Raw genomic sequence first — 26,016 nt, forward strand, 5'->3', positions numbered from 1 at the left:
GTGACGGCAGTGCCAAGTCCTACAAGTGACATACCAGGGGATGGAGTGAAGGCACAGCAGGTTGGGGTTTCCTGAGACTTATCTGGTGCCCGTCTACACAGAAGGACCCCTCCATACCCCAAAAAGCTTTGGGAGTAAAGGTTGAGAAGCAGTAGATGGCCTCTTGCAAGTCACAAGGAGCTGAGTCAACAGTCGTCTTTAGCAACTGCCACAGTTAGTTGAGAAAATCGACCCGCAATTGTGGCTTGTGTAGCCAAACTTGGCATAAGGCTACGTTATTTTGTTATTACTTAACTAAAAACTGAACACCCTTTGGAAAGGCCTGATCCTGGGGGTTGGGTGGGGGAGGGGGCAGTCACTGGGGCCCAGCCTGGGGTCCAGACTCCTCCACCAAGCTACTTTGGTCCTAGGTGGCCTCCACCTAGAAGGCGGCCCTGGGAAAGAACAAAGGACCACGGATAACTAAGGGACGGACTTGTTCTGTGTGGGTCAGGAAACAGGACAAAGATGACTCGAGCCTCGCAGCAGGCCCTGTCTCAGAGGGAGGTATTCCTAACAAACTGCCTTCTGGGAAGGTGCTCGAGGCGGGTGTCGGAGCAGCCACTGGAGGTCCCTGAGCTGCCACAGGCAGAGAGGTTTCTGATCTTGGTTAGGATCCTGACGTGCTGTTTGAAAAGACTTCAGAACAGTGTCTGGCACACAGTAAACGCAGGAAGGGTGCCTGGGAAGTAAAGGAGTCCATGTTCTCAGATAAAGGTCAGCTCTTACAGCTGGGGGATCGCCGGCCATGCCTCCTTCTGCCACAAGGCAGGCCCACAGTCAGGCCGGCCCAGGGCCTCCTGCTTGCTGTAACTGGCAACTGCCTGCCTGTTGCTCCCGAGACGGGTAAAGGAGGGTCCCAGCCCCTGTGGCCCCACAAGCCAGTTCTGTGGGAGAAGGTGGCAAGATTGAATTCCGTGAAGGAGACTCTGGCAAGGCCCCTTCCCCACTGCCCACCACTCTATCTCCTCTTCTTATACTAGGGTCCAGAGTGTCCCAGAGCTAATAGTCATTTGTTTTCATCTCCTCAACTTGCCCAGGTTGGGTTTCCAGGAGTTCCCCTCACACTGGCTTGACCTCTGCTGCCCTATTCAGCCCTTCCCCCGGCGTCTCCTGCTGCTCCTGAGACCCTCTCATCGTTCAGCTGTGCTGTGCTGGGGACTCCCTGGGGGTGGTTCAGCCTCAGTGATGCTCCTGCAAGTGGGGCAGCTGGGTGTCCAGCTAGTGCCACTGTCTCTTTTCTAATAAACCACAAGTTCATGAAGATTCTAACTGTGCATGCAGTGTAAGAGTCTGCAGCCGAGGGGCCAGAACTGCATACAGTTTAAAGCCCTGTCAACTGTTCCCTCTGTGTAAGATCGTAGAGAGAGCCAGCCAATCTATGAGTGCACAGAAGGCCAGGAGCCCTCTGTTTCCTGACTCCACGCCTCACCACAGGGTCCTATAGAATTCTGAGGAGGAGCCAAACTGCATCGTTATGACCTTTGTGCCCACCAAAAGCCAGTGGAGAAGTTTCCATGCTCGGGAGAATCCAGGCCTGGAGAGGAACACTGCTCCACAGCAGGTGCGGGGCTTAGGACCTGGACAGCAGACCCGCCTTGCATACCTCAGCAGGAAAGAATCTGACGGAGACCCAGCAATGGCAAAAGGTTCTTAAAAGCCCATTGGGAACAGCGTCAGACAAGTCATATCCACAAACCCTAGAGCAGGGGCTGCCCTTGGACGTTTTTACTTAATAGAGTCTGTGCTCCTCAGAGATGACTGACAAAGATCCAACAGCTGAGGAAAAGGCACGGCCCACTCCTCTCTGCCCACGGACCTACCTTGGCTGACCTGGTGACGGCCCCGATCTCGGAGTACAGATCAGAGCTGTCTGGGAAGTTTTCCACCACCATGGTGCACACGTGGTGGAGAAGCGACTGCTTGTGCACTGTGTCTTTGACTTCTGGAACCTTCTCGAGGTAGCTTAACTCAAACGCTTTGGCCTGTGTGGTAAACATTAGATAAAGGACAAGAATAAGTTTTATACAGAAAGGCACAAATGGCTAGAATCAATGCCCTGTTGGGGGTGTCCTAATATTTAGTTCCTCTGCGACCGGAACTTCTCAGGCCACATGCTCAGATCACGTATGGACAAGCCACAACTGAGTGTGAAATAAGCCTCCAGCCCTTTCCCACCACAGCCATCAGCCACGAGCTGTCCCAGGCCTCTACCCCTGAATCAGGGAGCTGTGGGGCTGGGTCTCCCCATCTGGGTATCTACGACTTCTTTCTCTCTTTGTCCTCTACTTTTCTACTTCTTGACCAAAGACAGGCCAATTTTTTTTTTTTTTTAAAGTTGGTTTATAATGTGCCTAAGTACAAATACTTGAGTGATAAGTTTAGGAAAAAATGGGGGAGGGAGGTGGAAGAAATTCTTTCCAATGTCAGTTTTGAGAGTAGCCAAGCTTCGGAAGGAACAGGGTGCTTACTTTTCTAAATTTTCTTATTTAATAGCAGGACACAGACTTAAATAAATAGGCCATGATAAGTTAAGGACAAAATTCCTTCTAGATTTTCCAGAAAGAAAATACAAAGGTTGCTTCATCTGTGCTTTGGGGGACCAGAGGTACAACCTCCCTCAGCAAATGAAGGGCAGGGATTTTGTGACAAGGGAGGTAGGATAATAAGGGATATAAGACACTTACATTAGTTCCATTTAGAAAGTTCCCAATGGCTAAGAGAGTAGACAGGATAAAGCCCAAGGTTTTATTGTTCTCCAGTTGGTCTATTCCTTCCTTCAGATCCAAAAGTGGTTCTGCCACTTCCTTTCAATTACAAAAAGTTGCAAGGTGATGATAAAGAATGCACATTTTGTCTTTACTTTGTTCTTTTTAACTTTTGTACAGGGTAACCACAGTGGAGTTCTCCTTGGTGTAAGGCAGTCCCATGTGGCGGGCCCATTCTCCTAGGTATGGAAAAGTGCCAAGAGGCAGCAGGGCAGTCTAGGCCTCAAAGTCTCCTCAGTGGAGACCAAATGGGAACATACGGCCACCGGTGCTGGGGTGACAAGTCTGCCCCTGTTCCTGCCCATCCACCAAGCTCAGGCAGGACCCTTAGACCACCCTCCCCTCTTCTCTACTTCCTTCACATGTACCTTCAGCATTTGGACCATGATCTTCCTCTTCACTTTCCTCTTCTAGGCAGATGTCACCAGGAACCGTCCCTCACTGTCCCTGGACTCCTCAGGTTTCCCAACCTCCCCTCTGGGCATTCTGTGGCTGGCCACCTCTTAGCCCTGGTTACTTTCTAGAAGACTGCCTTCCTCATTTCTGCTACTGCCTTCATAACTCCCACTCTCTCAGACTTCCACAATGGTTTTGAGACTACATCACACCAAGTCACCTCAGCAGTCCTATATCTCTTCTTCCTCACTTGATTTCTGAATGAATTCAAACACCATGGTTCCCTCCTGATGCCCCTACACCCACTGCCACCAATCTGGGTCTTAGGATAAACCTTGCCGCCCCCTTTGCCAGAGGCTGGAGACCCCACAGGCTCTCTCATGCTTCGGATCTGTCCCCTTTGGGAACTTCCTCTCAGTTAAGCTCATTCCAGCTCACCTTCCATCTCCTTCCTCTCTGCTGCTTCCTTCTGCTCAGCCTATAAAAATATTCCCATTTCCCCAGTCCAGAAGGCACAGCATCTTCCACACTACTCACTCAGATGAGTCTTCCCGTGCTGTCACTATTACGGTCCCTTTCCTTCTAGTTCCCTCTCAACCTCTTAGAGTGGTTTGCCCTCATCTTCCTGCGGAGATACTCTCTCAAAGTGACTCTGCCAGGCCAACGGCCACAGTCAGCAGCACTGTAGGTGACTGTCATCAGGTGGAAAGATTAGAAGTCACTTTCTATTTAGTGCATTTCTACATTTTCTGAATTACTACCATGAGTTACACAGTCAGAAAATTTAATTTTTTTTTTAAACCAGTCATCTGGGACCCTCAAGCAAGGGTGCCAGATGGGGCCAGGCAGCCCCTGAAGAAAAATGCCTCACTGCCATGACCAACCTCTTAGTGTAGCTACAACCTCATTATCTTCAACTTGCCCTTCAAACCCTCACTCAAGAATGATACTTCACTACCGTCACCAATAAAAAACTGACTTTCTCAACAGGGCAGGGGAGGGTTGGCTAACTCCCTTCTTAAGGGTGTACCTTCTCTGTTGTTTCGTAATCCATTTTGAACGCCCAGAGGTGGAGCCGAGCCGAGAGCTCACTGATGGAGGAGAGTGTGAGGAGGAACTGCTCTGCACTGCCCAGTGGCACGTCAGGGTTGGCCAGCTGTGCCTCCTGGATCTTCTGCTTCTCTTCCTCAGTGGGAATCATGGTTAGAATTTTCTGGAAAGATGGGACAATGTAGTATATTCTTAGTGATGGCCCCTGTCCCAGCCCCTCTGATGTTGCCAAAATCATGCTGTGATTTTCCAAACAGGTAGTAAAGAGATTCTATCATCAGTATAAACCAAATACTGTAGAGAAAAAAGGTATCAGGTAGACTCTAAATTCACGTTCATTTATTTTAAAATGCTCTCTTTATCTCTTTCCTTTGATCTCCTGTTTCAAGAGGAATTTAAAGAATTTGCCCTAAATTTTCTGGGTCTCAAACATGAAGCACATTCTAGGTAAGAAAGGGAGATGGGAGGTGAAAGAAAGGGAAAAGGCATAATATAGAAGGTTAGAAAGCAGCTCCCTGTTCCCAGGAAATAGAGAAAATTTGTCTCGACTACGTGAGAACTCAGACTGGCTTTTGCAGATGGGGCATCACATAATTTAAATTGTTTCAAGTATTTACATCATATTTTACATTTTATGTGGAAATGAAAAAACTTTTTTCATTCTTATCTTTTTATGGAGGGAGAGAGAGCCAGGGAGGGGTGGAGAATCCCAAGCAGACTCCACATCCAGCACGGAGCCCCATGTGGGGCTCAGTTTCACAACCCTGAGATCATGACCTGAGCTGAAACCAAGAATCAGACACTTAACCGACTGAGCCCCCAAATGAAAACACTTTAAATAATATCAGACTCAAGTCTGGTTGAGGAAAAATGATGACAGTATTTATAAAGAGAAATACTTACCTACTAATTAAAAAGTATCTTTTGCTTCCATTTGTTTCTGGTTAAAATTAATGATGGAAGGCAGAGGAGGCAAAAGTCACAATAAGGGTTATGATTCTTATGATTCTTACAGATCCAAATTCATTAGTAACTATAAGTAGTATAAAAGAAAGTAAAAGTTTCCATTATATAACATTTCACCAACAACATTATTAAAGGTAAGGGGTCATTATTTTTCTCTCATTTCTCCTTCTTTAGCATTGTGCCCCACTTTGTGGTCACTTATGTTAATTCATTAATTCTAAGTAGCTTTGGTCACTGCTTTCCAATAGCAAGCATCTGGGCAGAAGTGGAAGGAACTCTGGTTCTGGGTAAGGTGGGGGTAGACATCCTCCACCCTGTCTCACTGAATGCAGCTCCACACCCTTGACAGCACGAATGGAGCAACTACCTGAAGATTCTAAAAAGTACACAGTGGCAGATGTATTGGGGAAGAAGATCACAATCAGAAATTCACTCAACTGGTAATGAGTTGCCCACTTGTTCTGAGCTCAGGTAACCCCAAACCTCGACTGGGTAGCAGGTGCAGACAGAGAGCTCCAGTGGAATCCTCTAGTGCTGACTTGAAAAATGGGAAAAGGGTCTCCTAGTAGTGACAACAGTGACAGCAGGGGCTGGCAGTCCCCTACAACTCCGTGGGAGGGACCCTTCCTCTCCAATCAGTGAGGCTATGGCCCCACTAGGGCCAGACTAAGGAAGTAGTCAGGATAAAGCTCAAGGTTTTATTGTTCTCCAGTTGGTCTACTCCTTCCTTTTGGGTCCCAAATTGGTTCTGTCACTTCCTTTCAATTAAAAAAATTGAAAAAAGACAATAAAGAATGTACGTGTTTGCTTTACTTTGTTCTTTTTCATTTTTGTACAAGGTACTAACAGGTGGAGTTCTCCTCGGTAGAAGGCAATCCCATGTGGTGGGCACATGTTACCTAGGCATATGTTGTCACCCCTTCACTTGGCCCCAGACATGGGCACAGTCACAGGAAATACATGGCAAGGTGAGGTGACCAAGCACCAGCTTTTAGCTGGATGACCAAAAAAGAAAGCTCCAGGGAGCTAGAAAATACTAGGGAGGTCAGGGAAAATGAAGAGCCTGACAAAGCAAGTGCAATATGTTGTTTAAGAAGTTCTGGAATCCTCCCTGAGCTGTTTCGGTGTGAATCTGACCTTAAAGGTCATATCAAAGACATTGAAAACTGAGCTGACATTGGAGCCACGGCCCCAAAACAGCAGCTCAGAACGTGTGGCCTGAATCCAAGCAAGTGGGGGAAGAATTTTCTTATTTATTTATTTATTTATTTATTTCTCTCTCTCCCCCTTCCTTCCTTCATTTTACAAGACCAGAATCTCTAGATAAAGATATTACAAGAAAACTATAGACTATAGAACAACACCCCTGATGAACCTAGATGTAAAATCCTGAACCAAACTATTTTAAATATGTAAATGTCAATATATTAAGTTATATAAACATTGCTATACTTTATAAAGTAACATTAAAAATAACAACCACAAGGTTGGTTCAGCACAAAAAAACAATTACTGCCATTAGTCTACCATATTAATGATCTGAATAAGAACATTCACATAATGATGTCAATTGATGGGGCACCTGGATGGCTCAGTTGGTTAAGCATCTGACTCTTGATTTTGGCTCAGGTCATGATCTCAGGGTTGTGGGACTGAGCCCTGCATCAGGCTCTGTGCTCAGTGGGGAGTCTCCTTGAGATTCTCTCTCTGTCTCTCTCACCATCCTCCTCTCAAATATATAATCTTTTTAAAAATGTCAATTGATGAAGAAATATTTTTGATAAAATTCAACATCAATCCATAATAAAAAACTCTCAGCAACCCACCAGTAGAAGAAATCTCCTCCACCTGATAAATGACCTTTATGAAAAACCAACAGCTCATATCATGCTTAATGGTGACAGACTGAATACTTTCCCTTTTAAGATTGGGAACAGGACAGGGTTTATAAAACTTAAAAAAGACTTACAAATCAGAAAGGAAAAAGCAAAACTATGTCTATTATAGACAGCATAATTGTCTATGTAAAAAATTTTGAGGAATCTACAAAAAATTTAAAAACTGAGTTTAAAAATCATATGATTTAACGTTAATACATTAAAACCATTTTATTTTTATATTGATAGTAAACAGTTACAAACTGAAATTTTTTTTTAAAAAAAGTACTACTTATAATGAAATATTTAAGAATAAATCTAACCAACCATATGCAGGATCTATATGCTGGAAGGTAAAAATGCTCGTGAAAGCAATCAGAGACAACCTAAATAAATGGGATATATACCATGCTCCCAGATTGAAAGGTTCAATATATTCAAGATTAATTTTCCCTAAACTGATCTATAAATCTAACTAAATTCCAATAGAAACACCATCATGGATTTTTCATGGATATAGACAAGCTGGTTCTAAAAAGTTATATGGCAGGGCGTCTGGGTGGCTCCGTGGGTTAAAACCTCTGCCTTCGGCTCAGGTCATGATTTCAGGATCCTGGGATGGAGCCCCGCGTCAGCCTCTCCGCTCAGCGGGGAGCCTGCTTCCCCCCCCCCCCTCTCTGCCTGGCTCTCTGCCTACTTATGATCTCTATCTGTCAAAGAAATAAAGTCTTTAAATTAAAAAAAGCATTCACATTTCTTATTAAAATAAAAAGTTTTGGTTCATCCGGCAAAACGAATGAACCAAAAACATTTGGAAATGGGTAAGGTCTACTAAACAGCTACAGGAACAAGACAGTGTGACACAGGCATGGGAAACATACACGGATCAGTGGGACAATACAAGGAGGAAACAGAAGACACAAATACAGCCCAGTGAGTTTGACCAAGGTGCAAAGACAGTTCACTAAAGAAAGGATAGTATTTTCAACAAGTGGTGTTGGAACTGGAATCCATATGCAAAAAAAAAAAAAAAAAAAAAAAAAAAAAATTCTTAAACCTTAAACGTTACACCTAAAGAAAAATTAAATTAAATTAAATTAACTCAAAAGGGATCACAGATCTCAAAGTCATACAGGTAACACTACAAAACTTTTAAAAGGAAATACTGAAGGAAATTTTTGTGACCCATGTTAGGGCAATGAACTCTTAGACACGATGGCAAAAATGAATAGGTTAAGAAACTGAACTTCATCCAAGTTAAAAACCTTTTCCTCTGTAAAAGACACTGTAAAGAGAACAAAGACTAAACTATAGTTCCTCAAACCCATTAAACACAGATTTACCACATGACTCAGCGATTCCATTTGTAGATGTTGACCCCACAACAATGAAAACTAATGTTCACATAAAAACCTGTATGTGTCTGTAGCAGCTTTATTCACAAGTGCCAAAAACCAGGCTAAGCTACATGATCCTTGGACAGATGAACAGACCAACCATGGTACATCCTTGTAATGCAGCGGTGCTCAGCGATAGAAAAGGGACCAACTCTAGCTACACAGAACAATTTGGATGAATCTCAAATCATCCATTATGCTGAGTGAAAGCAACCACTCTCAAAAGATTACACTGCATAGTTCCATTTACGTGACATTCTTGAAAAGACAAAACCATAGTCATGGAAGAGATCAGTGGTCACCAGAGGCTACAGGTGGGTGAATGGGTATGACTAGAAAGAGCTAGTGTAAGACCTGTTCTGGGACACAGGATGGATCTGAATCCTGACTACAGGGGTCACTCCATGATTTTATAGACTTTAAAAGTCCTAGAACCAAAACAAGTCAATCTGCCTTTGTGTTGATGCAAAAAAATTAAAAATAAAATTAAAAAACTGAACAAGACAGCCTAATCCATGCAAACGTGCATATGACTGATTTGGGATCTGTCTGGATGGGGTGTCTGGCATCCTGGGTCTGTTGAGAGTTCCCAGGGCTGGTCATCTCTATAGTTTCTTAGAAGCCAGTGGTGCCAGACTGCACTGAAGACACATGTTCCATGCTTTGGTCATGGTGACCCTGCAGAAGGGAGCCACCATTCCCTTCACCGTGGCCTTAACACTGAGACGGTGTGGGCGGAATCTGAGCATCCGGGTACACAGTCGGCAACAATGCTCTCGCTCCCACCTGTCCACACAGATGGTGTTAAAAAATAACCAAAACAATCCGAGCAGATGTCACCCCTTTAAAAACATCCAGGATCTGAACTGAACCAGCCTTCAAAGCAAGAGCTGAATCTGTATTTTTATTTTCTTACCGCTTAAATTGCTTGAAGCATGTATGAGAATTCCAAAACAAAAAATTGTCAACACCTTTCCCCCTTCCTCAGAAGGCATTTTCCTGCAATGACTTTAGCTGTTTCTTTCCTTTGGGAAAGTAATCACACACTCTTACTTTTGTTTTTTACTTCTCTGACTAATTTAAACCATTTGTTCACCACTGAAGATTTATGAGGTTGCCATCTGTCAGTTTATTTCACTTTATTTTTTTTTTACACATCCCTGGCAATAAAAATAGCCGTAAGATGGGGAAACGGTGGGTTGAAGCCACCTTTGGTGAGACGGTAGCCCTTTCAAGGAGCAGTTGACAAGGGCTGAGTGGGAAGAGGTACCTTTAATTCGTTCTTCTACCATGTCTGTGAATTTACTGATGATTTTATGGTCACCATTTGGTTTCACAGGGAAAAAGATATCAAACAAAACCACTACGTAATAATCTCCGTGTCTGTTTTCTTTTTTTGCTTTCTCCCAGACGGAGTCCCGCCAGCATCACTCTAAGTCTATCTTACTTGGTTATCTTGAAACTGGAGTCCAGGGAAAAATAGAGCGGTCTCATTTTTTATGAACCCAAAGGTTTTTGGGCTTGCCATGTCAATGTCACTCACCTGCAGATAAAACTAACATGAGGAACTGTTCTGCCCCATGAGTTTCAAGAAGAACCTGGCTAGAGCTCTGGATGAGAATCTAGCCTAGGGATTTTGGGGACAACAGCAGAAAGCTGGGGCCCTTAGGGCTGGGGTTGGTCTGTGTACAACCCACATAACCTCATGAGTCAATGGTTCTCTGTTCATGCACTTACTCTCCTGCAGGGATTTCTTCCCTTTCTTCTCAAGGTATCTTGATTATCTTTTCCTTCATTTTTGTGACTCCTCAGTGAGGCACGTGGGGCAGAAGTGGTCGCATCAAATTTGCAGGTCAAGTGCTTTGCCTGTAGGTCAGCTCGAACAGCTGAGGCTGAGCTGGAGAGCCACCAAGGGGGCTGCTCCTACTTTCCCAGCACCATTTCCATGACCTGTGGCTATTCAGCCAGAAAGGCAGAACCACCGGCATGGCTAAGGCACCCAACTGCAGGGACATTCTAGTTCCCTGGCCTGGCTGAGTGACCACGGCTCCTAGGCCTGGGCTCATCCGTGTGTCCAGCGCCCACTCGAACAGGGGCGACACGGCACACACGGCCTGAAAATGTGCTCTGGTTTTGTGTATGTGCTTGAAGGGACTTTCGGTTCCTAGGAAGCTGGCAGCCCTGGCAACCAAAGTGAGTCGAGGTGAGTGTCATTTGGGGCCAACCAATTGTACTACCCTCTGTAGATACCTACAACAGAAGTTAGAAAAGCAAGAGAAAAAGAGGAAAACCCTTCATACTTCATTTATGATAAGCTGACGGCATGCTTTATTTGGAAAAATACCATGAATACTACTTAGAGATGGACCCGAAATGTGCTCTAAAGTTTAATGCTCTTACAAAAGATTATTTCCTTAATGAAGTTAGTTAAGCACTCTCTCAGGTTTTCGTGACGAAGCCAGATACATATCACTGGGTTGCTAAGCAAAGCCACAGCATGTAATTTAATCCATCGTAATCACATTTGGTACACAGAGGTTTCAAATGGCCCCTTTAAGCCATGGTACCATGCTACAGTGCCTGCGTCCAAGAAGCAGACAGCTTGTTTGGCAAAAGGCCCTTCGGGCATTAGCTGGAAATCTTATTAGCAAAGATCTGTAAGTACACGACTTCCGTCTCTTCTCAGTCCTGACTTAGCTCTTGAACAACAAGCCTAGAGAGTAAGTTCTGGGTAGTGGCTCAGGACATGGATCTAGACCAGTTATGCCCCCTCAGGTCTGGGAGCTCAATGACCAGAGGTGGCAGGTGACCAAATGAGTGTGTCCAGTTTCCACTGGACTCTTCAGCATGACAGACCAGAACTGAAAAATATACATGGTTGCTGGGGGTGCCTGGGTGGCTCAGTCGGTTAAGCAACTGCCTTTGGCTCAGGTCATGGTCTCAGCGTCCTAGGATTGAGCCCTGATTGGCCAGACTCCCTACTCAACAGGGAGTCTGCTTCTCCCTCTACCCCTCCCCCTCTCCTCCCTGCTTGTGTTCTTGCTCTCTTTCAAATAAATACATAAAATCTAAAAGAAAGAAAGAAAGAAAGAACGAACGAAAGAAAGAAAAATAGACACGGTCCCTGGATTCGCATGGGCAGCCTTCAGATTGGGTATTCTTACAGGGATTTTTGTTTCCAGGGCACTTCTGACAAAGCTGGAAATGTATTTGGTTGTCACCACTGGGGAGGTACCACTGACCTCCTTGGGTGGAGGCCAGGGATGCTGCTAACCATCCTACGACATAGGGGACAACAACCATCTAATCCAGAATATCAGTAGTGACACAGTTGAGAAACCCTGTTTAGATATACACTGTGATTTAAAAAAAAAAAAAAGTGCCACCCCTGCTCTGGTGTTGTGCGCAGGGTGCACTGACTAAGCACTCAGGACACAACGAATGCCCAGGAAGGGTTCAGCAGTGGTTCTACGGCTGTGTCCTTCCACTGTAACCATTACACACATCGTCTACCTCGGGGGGGGGGGGGGGGGGGGGCTGGTGCCCTATAGGTGGCGCTGTGAGGCCAACGGCTGGCCTCGGGAGTCTTCTCCCTAACCTTTCAGATTCCCTCTTGTTCTTTTTGTCACATGAGCCTGGGCCCTGACTGAAACTGGGACTCTCTCTCCTCATCTTCAAGATGGGGAACCTAATAGTTGTACCTCACGAGCATCTGTGTAGAGCACCTGGCCTGCGCCTGGCCCACAGGAAGAAAGCCACGGAAGTCACGTTTAGTGCCACGTTGTTGTTCCCATAGCCCTCAGTGGCACTACTATTGTTATCATTGCTCCTTCCTGGATCGAAAAGGTCCTCACTGGAAACCAGTCAGGAAAAAAAAGTAATCTGCGTTCTTCTAAAATCAAAGTAACTTATTGTATCTGAAACTTTCCCTACCCACAGAGCTACATTTCAGGAAAGAACAAAGGCAAAATCCAAAGGAATCAGTCTTTCCTGACAGACTTTCAAGTTCTCATGACAAGAAGGGGAAATATTTGTAACAGGGGAAGAGGTCATTTTCCCTTTCCATCAGGCTGGCTCTGGCTGTATTTGAAGCCTCTCTTTGTATGAATCTGAAGCTTTTGCAGTCTCCAAAGGACACTGCTAAGTCAACAGGACGGTTGGCACGTGTGCTAGGCCTTACCACGTAGCTCGTCCTGATGAAAGACATGTTGCACTGGGTTCTTCCGGCTGGCAGCTCCCACCTGCCTGGGGACCAGCCAAAGCTCTTCTCCTTCCTCACTTCTGTGGGGGCCCCAGAGAGGGACTGCCTCACACTGAGGCCTGGCCTGCCGCCTTCTCACTGTCTAGCAGCTGCCTCAGTGTTCCTCTCTGTACCTGCCTGCTGTCACCGGCTCTCTCCTGCCTCAATCGGCCGCGTGCTCGCACTCCTCGGCTGCCCACCTAGGCAGATTCCCCTGCTCGGCTACCTGGCTGAACTCCAGGGCTCGGGGCTCAATTTCCTTTCCAAGCAGAAAGCAGATGCATGTTCCTCCCTGTGCCTGGCTCCTGAAACAGGGTGAGTGTGTGTGTGTGTGTGTGTGTGTGTGTTTCTCAGAGTTGAGCAGTTCAGACCTCACAGTGGTTTTCTAGTGTTGCCAGAGGACTACAAAGCCGGGTGGTTAAAACAACAGAATCCTCTCAGTTTGAGAGACTACAAATCCAACATCATGGTGTCCGCAGGGTGACGTTCTCTCCAAAGGCTCCCCTCACCTTTTCCTAGCTTCTGAAGTTGCAGGCAATCCTTGGGGTCCCTTGGCTTCTAAATGTATCAACTCCCATCTCTACCTCGGTCATCACATGGCAGTCTGTTCTATGTGTGTCCCTGTGTTCTGGTCTTCACAGGATGGCATTCCCCTCTGTGTTTCTCTGCCCAAACTTCCCTCTTCTTATATGGACATTAATCCCTGCAGTAGGGCCAACCCTAATTGAACATGACATTATCTTGATTGCCTCTGCCAAGACCCTATTTCCAAATAAGGTCACATTTTGAGCTTGTGGGAGGACATGGATTTTGAAGGGAAACTACTAACCCAGGATAAGCCTCTAGGAGCACAGTTTTTCCTCCGGGGGCCTCTTCTTTCCAAAGTACAGAGGGATGCCTGACCTGCTGGGTTCAGACCCACTTGGTCCCATGGGCTCCACTGCTCCTTCCCACACTTGGGACCATGGACGAGCCTTGTGCCATGGTCCTGGACCCTTCCTCTCTGAGGGGCTTGCTCTCCCTCTGCAGCCAGTCTTCACTGCTCCCACCCATTCTCCAGTCCCACAGAGAACCCTGCACATGAATGAACCCCAACTATGGGAATGCTTTAAAGGGACCCCAGCCTCCTTGCCAACAGGAAGGACTGAGTGGGTGTCACCCAACACCACAAAGCAGTGTCCTCACAACCCCACGACAACCCAGTGAGCCCCAGGCTATACTGCCTATCCGGAGGAGCCTATGTGATGGGTCACTTGCACCACTCACTCTTCGTTATTAGACGAGGAGATTTAACTTGCCACACGCAGCCCACGGTGGACACAGAATGGGGCGTGGCAGAAGAACACCGAGCCCGGCAGGCCATGTGGTCTCAGCCAGTGACCCTCTCTCTCCAGCAACAGCTAATGGCGCAGGTGGCATGGCACTAAGAGAGAACCAAAGTCATTCACCAGGAGGTGAGCACACGTCGAAAGCCTTACTCGTGAAACTGTTCGTTCAGCCCATTTGGTTGGAAATGACGTGGAAGAAGCCCCCACCAGCCCCACAGAAAGTTGTCCTCTCTTCTTCCACGCTGAGGTGGAAGCATGGTCAGAAGGCAGGCAGTAAACGAACCAGAGAGTGAGGCTCACTGAACTTCACAGGCCAAGTGGGGCTTCCCCCATGACCCAGAACTTTAAAAAAACAACAACAAAAAAGTGAGAATTTTTAACATTATTCAGAGTCTGGCTGAAATAGAAAAATGGCAAGCCACCCTGTGGAGAAAGTCATATTGGACACAGTAATGCTTTACATATGGGACACGTTAACAGAACACGAATAATGCTTCATAAAACTTCTCTTACCTCAATTCCTTCTTTGTTTAAGGCATATTCATCAAAATTCAAAATGGCTATCTTAATCGTTCTTGGAGGGGGCAGCACTGTCAGACCAATATTAATGGCATTGCTCCTCTTGGGGTCCAAGACGATGACCTCCTGCCTTTTTCCATCTGCAGCAGTTTTCTTGGTAATAAAATAAGGAGAATCCAAGATTAATGCGTCATCTTCAGTCTTTTCTGTGTTTCATTATTAAAAGCAAACTCACTACTTATTTAGAGATGAAAACAAATGGCCTCGATTCAGCTCAGGAAAGGACTGGCTACTGCTCAGCACAGAAGAAAGAGATCAAGGATTAGCTCTGAGAAGCCGCCAAGCATGGGTCAGCAATGGAACTTCGCGAGTCAGACACATTACAAAATAAAATTGATTTTCCTTCAATTGGGAAAAATGTGATATTTGGCAAGAAAAAAAACCTGTTTTTTTTCCACAGAAACAGTGGAAACAAAACTGAAAACCTCTCAGTGCTCCTTTCCTGCAGGCTGCAAGGTGTCGGAATGTGCCTTGGTTGGCCCTAGCGCACATGGTATGAGCCCAGAGGTGGAGACCATCAGTATACATGCAGAGAAGAGTGATGAGGAGAATCCAGCGTCGTTGGCCAGTCAGCCCCTCTGCATCCTAGATGCATTGTCTCAAGGGTCTTCCCATTTCAACCTCCTGTGCCTCCACCTACAGAGCACCTGCCGAACTTAGACACCAGGTGGCTGCCCACTGGGTAGGTGAAGAAGAGCCTTCCAAGGAAGGGAAACCAAAGGGAAGCTGCTCATGAAGAATGAGGGGTGAACGGGCACAGAGGCCAAAGAGGGGTCAGGTGTCCTCATGAAGCCCTCATGTGTATGGCTTCCCTGCTGACCTGGGTGCTCCCTGGGCGGGGGAGGTTTGGCCCTGGGCTAGCACATGACCAGAGTCTAACGAGTCTGTGAGGTGGTAAAGCAACAAGTGCCGGGGCCGAGATGACTAGGCCCTCCACGGTCTCCCCCCTCAGCTCTCCAGAAGTTAGGGGTGGGTGGCAATGGGGGCAAAGGAAGGGGATCCGGCTCAGCAGGTACCTATTCATGCTCAGATTTCCCTTGAGACAAAACAGAGCCGGGAGGTATGTAACACGCCCAGGACGACAATGATGAATAAGGCACAGTGCGTCTCCTGAAGGCCAAGACCTGTTCAGCACGATGGCCAGTGTCCCCCCAATGGGAAAACGCTCAGCAGCAGGGTAACTACCTCACCTGGGGGAGGAGGGGGTCAGGGTCTGGAGGGGCTGACACTTGAGCTGGGCCCTAAACAATGTATAGGACGGAGCTGGGAACCGGGGAGTGGAGATCAGGAGCGAAGAAGAGGCTTTGTCTAGCTTGTTGGGAACTGCCAGGGATGAAGCTGGAGGCTCGAGGGCCACAGGCCGGGGACCTCAGGAGCCAGCTGCTCTAGTCTGTGGCACGCAGGCCACAGCGGCACAGCTGATGCTGCTGACGGTCGGTCGGCTGTGCCGAGGCCCTTCCGACTGGCCGGGCCTGTGAGCGGCTGAGCTCTCTGGAGAAGCTGGCTTGCTCTAACACTGGAGGCTGGAACCTGGCAAGGAGAAATGGGCTGTGGTTCCTTACGTCCTCCTGAGCCCTTCCCAACTCAATTGCTAAAATTCTATTTTAAATCCCTAAATATGCATTTGGGGATAAATTAAAATTTCCTCACGAAGAAAAGAACTGAAAGCATCCCAGCTGTTCTGGGGCCTGGTGGCCAGGAGGAACAATTCTTGAGGGTGTGATCAGTTTTGAAGGCCCAGGGACATGTGGTGCAGAAGCATTCCCACTCCACAGGACAAACTGATCTTCTATGTATTTAATCAAGGAAGCTTATCAGGAGCCCCTGAAATTCAGTTTTGAACTTAAGATATTATTTTGTGTGTGGAAAGCAAAGAAGGAAGGAGAAAAGGTTTGGCAAAATGCTGGATAGAGGCAACAAAGAGGGATGCCAGGACAAGAGGCCTGGAGACCCATGGTAGACATCCTGTGAGCAGGAGGAATTGGTGCCACATGAGGAGGGCAGCAGGCATGGCAGGAGAAACAAGTACCTACAGCCAGGCTCCAGGACAGGAGGCATTCCTGGAAGGCAGGGATTCCCTGGGAATCATTAGCCCTTAGCTCCTCATCTATATAGCCCCTCTCACTCCAAGAGCCTGGAAAGATGCATGAGCAGACTCAGCCCAACCCAGCCTATGTGCAAATGAGAAAAAGATGCCCCCTCGGAGGAGACACAGTCCCGTGGCAAACAGCTTGAGAGAGAAGCACCACTCAGATTTCAGTTTCTCCCCATCAGTCAGCATTCACATATGGCAAACCACCGACAGACACCTATGCGATGGTTCTGAGCCGGACACGTCCTGGTTCCCCTTCCTAACAGAACTCAGTTTACACCCGTGGACATGCCCACACACTCCCCTAAGAGCCAGGGAGCAGCAGAGCTGCCGAGGATCCTGAAATGACAGGGAGAACTGGCCCCAAAGATCACCCCACGTGTTTTCAGAGCCCTTCAACCCACTTGGTGAAGGAAAGAATAAGAATATCTGAAACTGAATTTTTCAATCTCTGAGTTTTATCCAAGAGGTGTTTTAAATGCTCTTCTTCAAAATTAAAACAGACTTCACTGGGCGCTGCTGAGCATGCAAGAGCCCCGGGGTCCATTCTGCCCAAGACAAAGGAGGGGTCATGTGGGGACCTCCGACTCTCTCCTTCCCTCCTACAATAACCTAGAGCAGCAACTTCAAGGGTGAACCAAAGTTCTCTGTGCCCGGGAGCACATGTCCGTATCTCAGGATCAGTAGTCATCGAGTCTGAGCCATCTTAATTGTCTGTGGTCAAAGCTCCAGAACAGCAAGAGTGACCTTCACGATGTCCTGCACATGGTCCTGTGACAGAGTACCTGTTTGCAGGGCTCTGTGTCTTAGAACAGATTGGTTCCAGAGAGTAGACCTCAACCCAGAAAGCTGACAACTAGGTAAATTGGGAACTGCCGGGAATGGTCAGAGCCCTCCCCCATGTCTTAGCAGCTAGCAACAACCACTTAAATTGAACCTTCTTTATGCTTCTCAGAAACCCTTATGGCCTTGGGGGCTGCCCATATGAAACCTTTTTCTGGAAGGGCTCACTTCTGCCTTCCTGGAAGCCAGAACTTTAGTCGTCTTGCACAGCTTGGAAAAAGGGAGTTGAATTGCTTTAGAGACCTCCTTCCTACCCCTTCCAAAAGGTCTCTCCTTGCCTTGACAGCACCTCTTTCAAGGAGAGTAACCTCTTCTCTTACCAGTTTGGCCATCTATACTGCGCTCCTTCCACCCGCCCCCACAATCTTCTTGGCTGAAGCAGTAACAAAAACAAACACAAGCCCTACATGGCATCCAAGGCTGAAGCATTTCCCCAGAGATGGTATTTCTGGAAAGGCAACTGTTGGCATGCTAGAGGATGCCTGATAGTTGGGGTTCCAAAGGTGGTGCTCTCTTAGATGCTAAGCATTGCTGCCTGGTTCTGCTCAAGAGTTCAGGTAAACCAGGCTTTCTGGAAGCAAAGCAGAGCCTAGCTTCTTCCTGGGGTACTCCATACCCCTTAAAGAAGTTCCTATTTCCCCCTGAACCCTTCAGGACATATTTGGAGAAGTGGCACGTTTGGAGACAGCTCCACAGTGGTTTCCCCCACCCTGCCTCGCTACCACTCATCCCAGAGTCTGCTGTTCCTGTTTTCACTTTCCACCAAGTCCTAGTCTAGCACACTGCCCCAGAGCCTGGACCCCCAGGAGCCTCCTTCCAGCAATCCTTTCCTCCCTGAGAGTTCTTGAGATTTGGGAGGTGGAAGACAGAACTCTCCTAAGATGATGACCTTTTATCAAGAAATAGTAGAAATAAAATGGAATCCAAACATCACATGGACAGACTTGGGAGCCCTAAAAGTAGCTTCATCTGGGATCTGACCACTTGTGACTGTGTGACTTTGGAAAGTCACTGGACCTCTCTGACCTTCAGTTTCCTCTCTGGCATATATCTCACAAGGTTTGCTATGAGAATAAATGAGACAAAGGATGTAGAGCAGCAAGAATAATGCCTACCTTATGGTGGGCACTACAGAAGCATTTGCCAGAACTATCAGAATAGTATTACTGGTATTAATACATATAAAGTCCTTATGACAATGCCTTGAGCACAGTGCTTCCCTTTTTTTTTTTTTTTTAAGGTTTTATTTATTTCTTTGTCAGAGAGAGAAAGCACAAGCTGAGGAAGCAGTGGGCAAAGGCTGAAGCAGGCTCCCCATTGAGCGAGGAGCCTGACTCGGGACTTGATCTCAGGACCCTGGGATCATGACCCCAGCCGAAGGCAGATGCTTAACTGACTGAGCCACCTAGGCATCCCAGAACATAGTGCTTTTTAAAATGATCTCTTAGCTGTTTCACCAATAGTGGTTCTTTTTATTGTTTTTACTCTATTGACATCTTAAAAACATGTGGTCTACCAATGTATATTTTTCATGCCTAATGCATCTACCACGTTTATTGATCAAAGGCACCTACATAAATAGGACTGTCAGATCAGATCAGTGTCCCCACTCTGAAGAGTGACAATTCCAGAGGAAAGGGTAGAGACTCCATAGTCAATGTAGCCCACGGAGCTGCTTGCTGCGGACATGATCAACTTGCATGGGGCTTTGTGAATGAGTGAAAATAGCTCATGTGAGTTCATCAGGATCTGTGCAGACCTCTAGGCACACTGAATCCGAGAAAATGAGTGCACCTTCAGGGGTACTAAAGATTTTGCAAAAAAGAATGTAGAGAACATCACGGATTCTGTTTTTAGCAAGGATTATCATAGTGATTTCCACATGCCAAATTCCCTTCTGAAGCTAACAGACTAGTCTCCAGGACTAACCCAAAGGGATGTTCTAGAGGAAGTACAGGAGAGTCTCCTTTTCCAGCAGACATGGCTGCCTCCATGACTGATGGCAGAATGGGTAAACATTTAGTCACTATCACTAGCTGGGAGAAATTCAACATCATGTATCTGAGGAGGAAAGAGGCCTGATAGATCTACAGACACTTTCTGAAGGAAAACCAGAAAATGTAGGGTTTTTTTAGACCAATGCTTTACCAACTGTGGGTACACAAAGAATCTTCAGTGGTACTTCTAAACATCAGTGATGCTTGGGTTCTATCCTCTGAGAGTTTGATCTCCTTGGTCTGGAGCAGGGCATAACGGGTCATAAACGTTAAATGATCTCTCATACAATCAGAGTTATTGATTTCGACTTTTGAGACAGCAATGTTGAGTAGAAAGGTATTCTTTCAAGAGGAATGCAATTTAAAAATAGGAACCAAAAGGCAAGAGATAAGAGGACATTTCTTAAAATAGAACAACAGTAACAGGGTCCTCCTGTCCGTTCTAAAAATGTAACAAAGACTGGTCCTGCCATTTTTATGAATGATGCAGGATAAAGTCCTGACAGCTACAGACAATGCAGGAAGTTTTTATCAACGTTACAGTGAGACTGACATACCCAACAAATGCCAAGTTCACATCCCAGGACAGGGAACTAAGTGGACAGCTATAGAGAAAAAACAGTCTTACCACACTCATGGGTAAGGCAGCATGGGAGGCTCTGGGGTTGGGTGCAGCTGACACATTCTGCCACAGCTAACATCACACAACTACATCATGGGTCCAGAGTAGGGCTCCAGTGAAGGCAGAAAATTCCTCATGAGGGGCAAATATGAAATGAAAAGCATGGGGGGGGGGGAAGGGGACAGGTGTGGAGGCATGTAATCTGGGCAGGTAAACGGCGTGGTTTCCAGTTGCCTAATGCTACCATGAAGAGTCACTCCTTTGAGTTTTTAAAGACTGATTTCACTAGAAATAAAGGACGAAACCTTTAAAGAGTGGATCTTCGGTGTATAGAACCTGTCACCCAATGGTGCTGTGACTGAACATAGGAACTGCACTCAGGATGTGATTTATTAGATGAATAGCCCTAAGCTGGAGAACACTCCCAAGAAATGCACAGCCTTTCAAAATGCTTCTCGGCTTCGCTGTCACAAACCCTGGTCTGGCTCAGCAAAGCATGGGCTCCACAATGATAAATCATTCCTCCTCACTCCCCACTAACTGCCAAAAGAGTGACGCCAGAGGATATTTTCAAAACTGTCTGTTGAGAAAGTGACAATGACAACGAGGCCACGATACAGATGTCATAAAGATGGGACAACTGTGGAATTTTCCTAAGTCCTCTAACAAGGGAGACTGATACACATGGATGAGCATTAAGGCAACAACATCACCCAACCATGTCTAAATAAAGGCTGAAAATCCCATAGTTCGGAATGGAGTTTCCGAGGAACTTGCCCGAATAGGCTTGCCTTATCATAAAGTTTTGGGAAAAAAAGTATTAGTTTCCCAGTTCTTCTGCAGCAGTCATCTGAAGCTGAGACCAGCTGCAAAACAGCTGCATTTCCCATGGGAAGGGAGTATGTGTATTACCCAAACCAGGACACCCCTGGAGAGCTAGGAAGAGCTCTTAATACTCACACCAGCACAACAGGGACACACCTGGGCCAACCTTGACACACAGGATGTATGGTCAGCCCACTGAAGTCCCAATGTCGGGTTTTCTCTGTGCATGACGTTAAATAAAATAGCTTTTCCGTATGTCCTGAACTAGAATACAGGGTAGGAAAACTTGACTCTCTTCCCAGGAGAATAAAACTGAGTGGGGTAGGGGATGGGGGAGTCAACATGGAGAATGGTGGTGTGTGCGTGTTGGGGGGGGTGGGATCAATGACCTCCTCGTTGGTGTCTGATTTTTTGCTTTAAATCAGTGGGGTGCAGCTTTGGTTGAGTCCCTAGGGAGCTTTTAAAAATAACCCAAGCTAGGGCTCACCCCAGACCAAATAAACCATCATTCTCTGAATTTTCTTAACAAGTCCATGCTAATCGTTTCTGATCTACTTTAAAATGCCAGGGTAAATAAAGTTGAAAAAATTTCTTCAAACCCATTTTGGAGCTCCCTCCCCATGATAAACCTAATGAGCCCAAGGGAGTAAGACAGGAGGGAGTCCCCAGAAAAGGAGACCAAGTCTCTTCCTTCTGTTTCCTATCCCACTCCACACATGTCTGGGTCTGTCTGTAACTTAGGATCTAAAAACTGCCTTTTGGGAGCAGGAGGGGCTTTGCTACTCTTGATTGGGCACACGGGTTGAAGACCACTTCCTGGGGCTTCCTCAGGATGACAGCAGATCCACAGAGGTATCTCCCCTTACCTCCAGGGCTTTCTGCCCTGACATCCTTCTCTGAGGTCATCCTATGATCTCCTCTGTGATTTGCCACACCTTAGCCCAGCAATAGAAGCACAACATGATGAAATGTAGCACAAAAATTCTGCCTTTCTCCACAGAAAATAATTAAAGTCATCTTACTAAAAAGCTATATATATTTTGTGCTGAGAGAGAAAAATGGCTCCAGTTCCAAAAACTATTTGGAAAGGAAACACAAAAGCATAGTTTTCTGTTCTTATTTCCACTAAGTGGTCATCCAGCCTTGGATCTGGAACAGGAGTCTTTATTTTGGAGGCGACCCGGATGTCACGAGCATGTTCCAGAACTCTGGTCTGGTGTAAGTTTTCTGACAAAACCCAAAACCGATTCCCTTTGCTCTGTGTTGGCTTGTGAAGTCTATTCCGTTTTATTTGTGTTGCTTGCTATTGTGTTTAATGAAGAACTTCTCATGAGCCAGAATTCGGAAGTGGCTGTTTACAGCTGTGTTTTATGAAAATCACAGTAGAGAATTAGAAACAGAAATAAAATTGGTTATATTTGCTTTACTAACCTACACTTAAGGGATTCAACTCTCCACTGTGATGTATCTTATTCCTAATGTGCATTTTCACCTTCTGTGACATTTGTGAATTAGTTCCTGCTCACATTTCTTATCTGTGCCCACACCCCTGGCCCCACCCAGAGAGCAAAGGTATAGTTTTCTAGGTCCCATGGAAGAACATAGTTGAATCCATTTGGTAAACTTTTCAATATACTATTACGTTTCTCTTATGCTCTCACCTTATAAAAACCAGGCAAACATTTGTCCTTCCTCCAGGCAATAAAGTATTTTATGAGGTCACCACCTGCTTCAAGCCAGAATGGAACTTTGGGCTACTGAGCGGGCACTGACCAGACTCTTGTCACCAACCAGAGTAGAGCCAAGAGAAGGAGGGAGGCAAGTGGACTGCCCATTTGGGGTTTTCTCAGTGAAGCTTTTAATCTTGCTATTTCCTTTGTGAAAATGAAGTCAGAAGTAACTTCACTGCCAAACTGCTACTCCCTTGTGTTCCTCCCACCCGTGTCAAGGGCCAGCCACCTACAGGGGCTGAGCACCCAGGGGAAGCCCAGAGGGGACACCAGCCAGAGGAGCCCACGTGGGAGGTGGCGGCCGAGGGAGACCAGCCAACTAGATCAGTGGCTTGGAGGGTAGTGAGAGCAGGCCCTGGGGAACTCTGGGCCACCAAAGACTGCTATTGGAACCAGCCAGGCCTGTCTTGTCCCAAATGCCAGACTGCACTGGAAGAACTCAAGGGGGCGTGGTGGCAGGCTCAGCACCACATGTCCCCAGTCCCGGCAAAGTCAGGACACAGACACACAGAGCAGGTGCCCAACCTCACGTTCCCCGATGTCATTTCTGAGAGAGGACAAAAGGGGGTCTACTTTCTGCTAAAGGAGAGCACTGACGGGACAAGCTTCGCTGTGCTGGATCCTAGCTGTTTGGCTTTATAAGCAGGAGGAAGCTTTCATTCTGACTCAGGGCCGGGGGTCAGAGTGGGGGGGCGGGATTCCTGAGGCTGGAATAGTTTAGATTCACATCCTTGCTGAGACTGGGCAGAAATCGATACCAGGGTAAAGGCCAACTCGGGAAAAGCAGCCCTACCTGCTCCACACACCCCCCCCCCCAGCAACCCCGCACCGCCCCTGCCACCCCCAGCACTGACACTGCCCCCTGGCTCCCTGTCTAAAGGGCACTCTTATCCTGAAGTTGATTTGCTCTTTTTGATTCAGAATTGGTACTCAACTGGCAGATGGGGGAGCCCGGCTCAGGTAGCTTTACACTCACCCCAAACGCTGATAAATGCAACAACACACACAGCTAAAACTAACCCGCGGTAAATTCTCGCAGATAAATCTGCAGACTCTAAATTACTGTGTGGTTCCAGAGGAGGTTCCAACCATCACCAGCACCCACTATAATCAACGGAAAAGTAAGCAGACCCAGGGATAAAGTTCGTGCGTTTGATAAATGTGCAAGACTGCTTTCCTCTTGTTGACATCAGCATCTATGGTTGGGCTATGCCAATACTCCCTGGCGATACTTTCTGCCTTTTCCCCTGGGTGATTTGGTTCTTTGAAAGCTACTTTGCCTAAGGGTGTTAGGAGGCTGCCCTCCGCCTTAGCCAGTTAAGGTCCTGCACGCAGTAGCTTGTGTCTAGCACAGGGCACAGACTAGTCTCTGAAAGGTCAGACTGTTACACGAACCGCCTCTTTTACCACAGAGCCAAAGCAGCACGAAGCAATTTTTACACACCACAGACCTCTCACTCCTACCCAACAGCGGAGCTCTGCAAATCAAGAAGCCTTTGGGATGCCAGCGGTACCTTGGAGACGGCCAGTTCCTTTGACTTAGACTCAAACAGGTGCTCCAGCCTGGACGTATCCACCTTGATGGGTTCCAGTTTCGACCACAGGAATTCTCGGCAACGTCGGTTGTTCTTACACGGCCACTCGAAGGGCCGCACTTCGTTCCAGAAGAGACGGATGGTCTTCTTTTTCTTGGTGAATGCTGGCTGACCCCGGGGGACCTGGGGCCACCCTAAGCCCTGAGGAGCGTTGAATACTGGAGGAGGAGCCAATAAATTACCGGGGACTGGAGGGGGAGGCACGCTGTCCAGCAGGGGCGGCGGGGGCGGGGGCGGCAAACCCAGAAAGGTGGGCGGGGGTGGGGGCGGCGGCCCCGGGGCCTCCCTGGGACCCAGGTCCACGTCCAGGACGTCCACGTCGTCCTCCTCCCCCAGGTCGGTGAAATCCATGTCTTGGATTCGGAGCTCCCTCGGGTTGGCCATGAGCTGGTCCCAGATGTAGTCAGATTCCGTCTTCGGCTGCGCGGAGGCTTTCTCGGGGACCTTGTCATTCGGCTCGGCGTCAGGGGAGACGGAGCCCCTCCCTAGGTCCCCGCTATTGAACTTCTCAGCGAAGGCTTTCACGCTGCCCCGATTGTCCAGACAGCCAACGTCCACCCTCCTGAGGCTGTCATCCGGGGCCAGAGAGTTGGCCTGCAGGGTGGATATCCTGCTGGCCAGGCTGGCCACCGCCTCGGCGCCCGGCTCAGTCCTCCCGCTCTCGCCCTCCCGCTTCTCCTCGTCATCCGTGGGCTTTCTGTTATGGGCATACAGCATGTCCAGCATGAAGCGTTTGTTGGTGAGGATGTCGCCGCACTGTTCATTTACACCGGCATCCTGAACACCCGCGGACCACAAACCTGAAAGCGTACAGGAGGAGGGAGAGAAAGTGAGCAAGCGGCAGGTGTCTCAGTCTCATGAGAAACCAGTTAGGGAACGGGGAAGCCTTACACACAGAGTGACTTCAGACAAGACACTGAAATAAAGCGACTGAAGGGGAAGGTGGTCCAGCTCACAGGATGCTCCTGACCAGCAAGAGAGGCTGCATCAGAGTTTCAATGACCTGCCCCAGGACTCAAGACCCTTGTAGGCAGGACACTGTTCTCAGCAACCACCGTGGCTCAGGGGAGTATTTTCCTGCCTACCCAGGACAGTGGGTCCGGACCCACCCAGCCATGGGTAACTAGGGGGCTTCTGTCCTAACTAGATGCAGGGAGGCAAGGAAGATGCTCCCTCTCCCACCATAGGACAGGTGTTGGGAAGGCTGGAGAGTGAGGTCTGTTTCCACATCTGTGTCAGTTCAGCTCATGTGCCTGGGGAAGCTCACCAAACATGTCACCAGTCCGACCATAAGTCCGTGGTCACCGGTGTTCAGGAAACCCTTAAGCCTGCCTGGAAGCCTCATCCACGACCTCTTCTGGGGGACTCTTCCCACCAGCCCTCCCTCCGCTAACCTTCCCACCATCTCATCTGCACATAGCCTTGCTTCTAGTTCAGCAGCTCAACAGAAGAAGTCAGCGGAGATCTTGCAGGGTCTCACCCCGCCTCCCCTGCCCCTGCACCTGAACCCCAACCACAGCCTCCCTCCTGTGACTACCGACAAACCATCCCCCTTAGCAGGGGCAACCACTCCACGTGCGCCTCTGGAAGCCGTTCTAGCAGTTCTCTGTCCTACATTTCCCATGCTCCGCCCACTAGAACTTCCTGCTGGCCTGGTAACATGGTGTAATTT

At 47.6% G+C, this 26,016-nt stretch overlaps 1 protein-coding gene across 10 annotated transcripts in view; it reads right to left on the minus strand.

Moving 5' to 3' along the window:
• Positions 1 to 26,016, minus strand: part of FHOD3 (formin homology 2 domain containing 3) — a 461,736-nt gene that overhangs the window by 32,539 nt on the left and 403,181 nt on the right. For all 10 annotated transcript variants that reach the window (XM_032310983.1, XM_032310980.1, XM_032310982.1 and 7 more), the window contains 5 exons: positions 24,264 to 25,144; positions 14,575 to 14,733; positions 4,234 to 4,416; positions 2,727 to 2,846; positions 1,863 to 2,024 (listed from right to left, as the gene is read on the minus strand). In XM_032310983.1, coding sequence (XP_032166874.1) covers positions 1,863 to 2,024; positions 2,727 to 2,846; positions 4,234 to 4,416; positions 14,575 to 14,733; positions 24,264 to 25,144 — 1,505 coding nt within the window. The remainder of the gene's footprint in view (positions 1 to 1,862; positions 2,025 to 2,726; positions 2,847 to 4,233; positions 4,417 to 14,574; positions 14,734 to 24,263; positions 25,145 to 26,016) is intronic.

Source organism: Mustela erminea, chromosome 13 (genome assembly GCF_009829155.1).
Source record: "Mustela erminea isolate mMusErm1 chromosome 13, mMusErm1.Pri, whole genome shotgun sequence".
Taxonomy (NCBI): domain Eukaryota; kingdom Metazoa; phylum Chordata; class Mammalia; order Carnivora; family Mustelidae; genus Mustela; species Mustela erminea.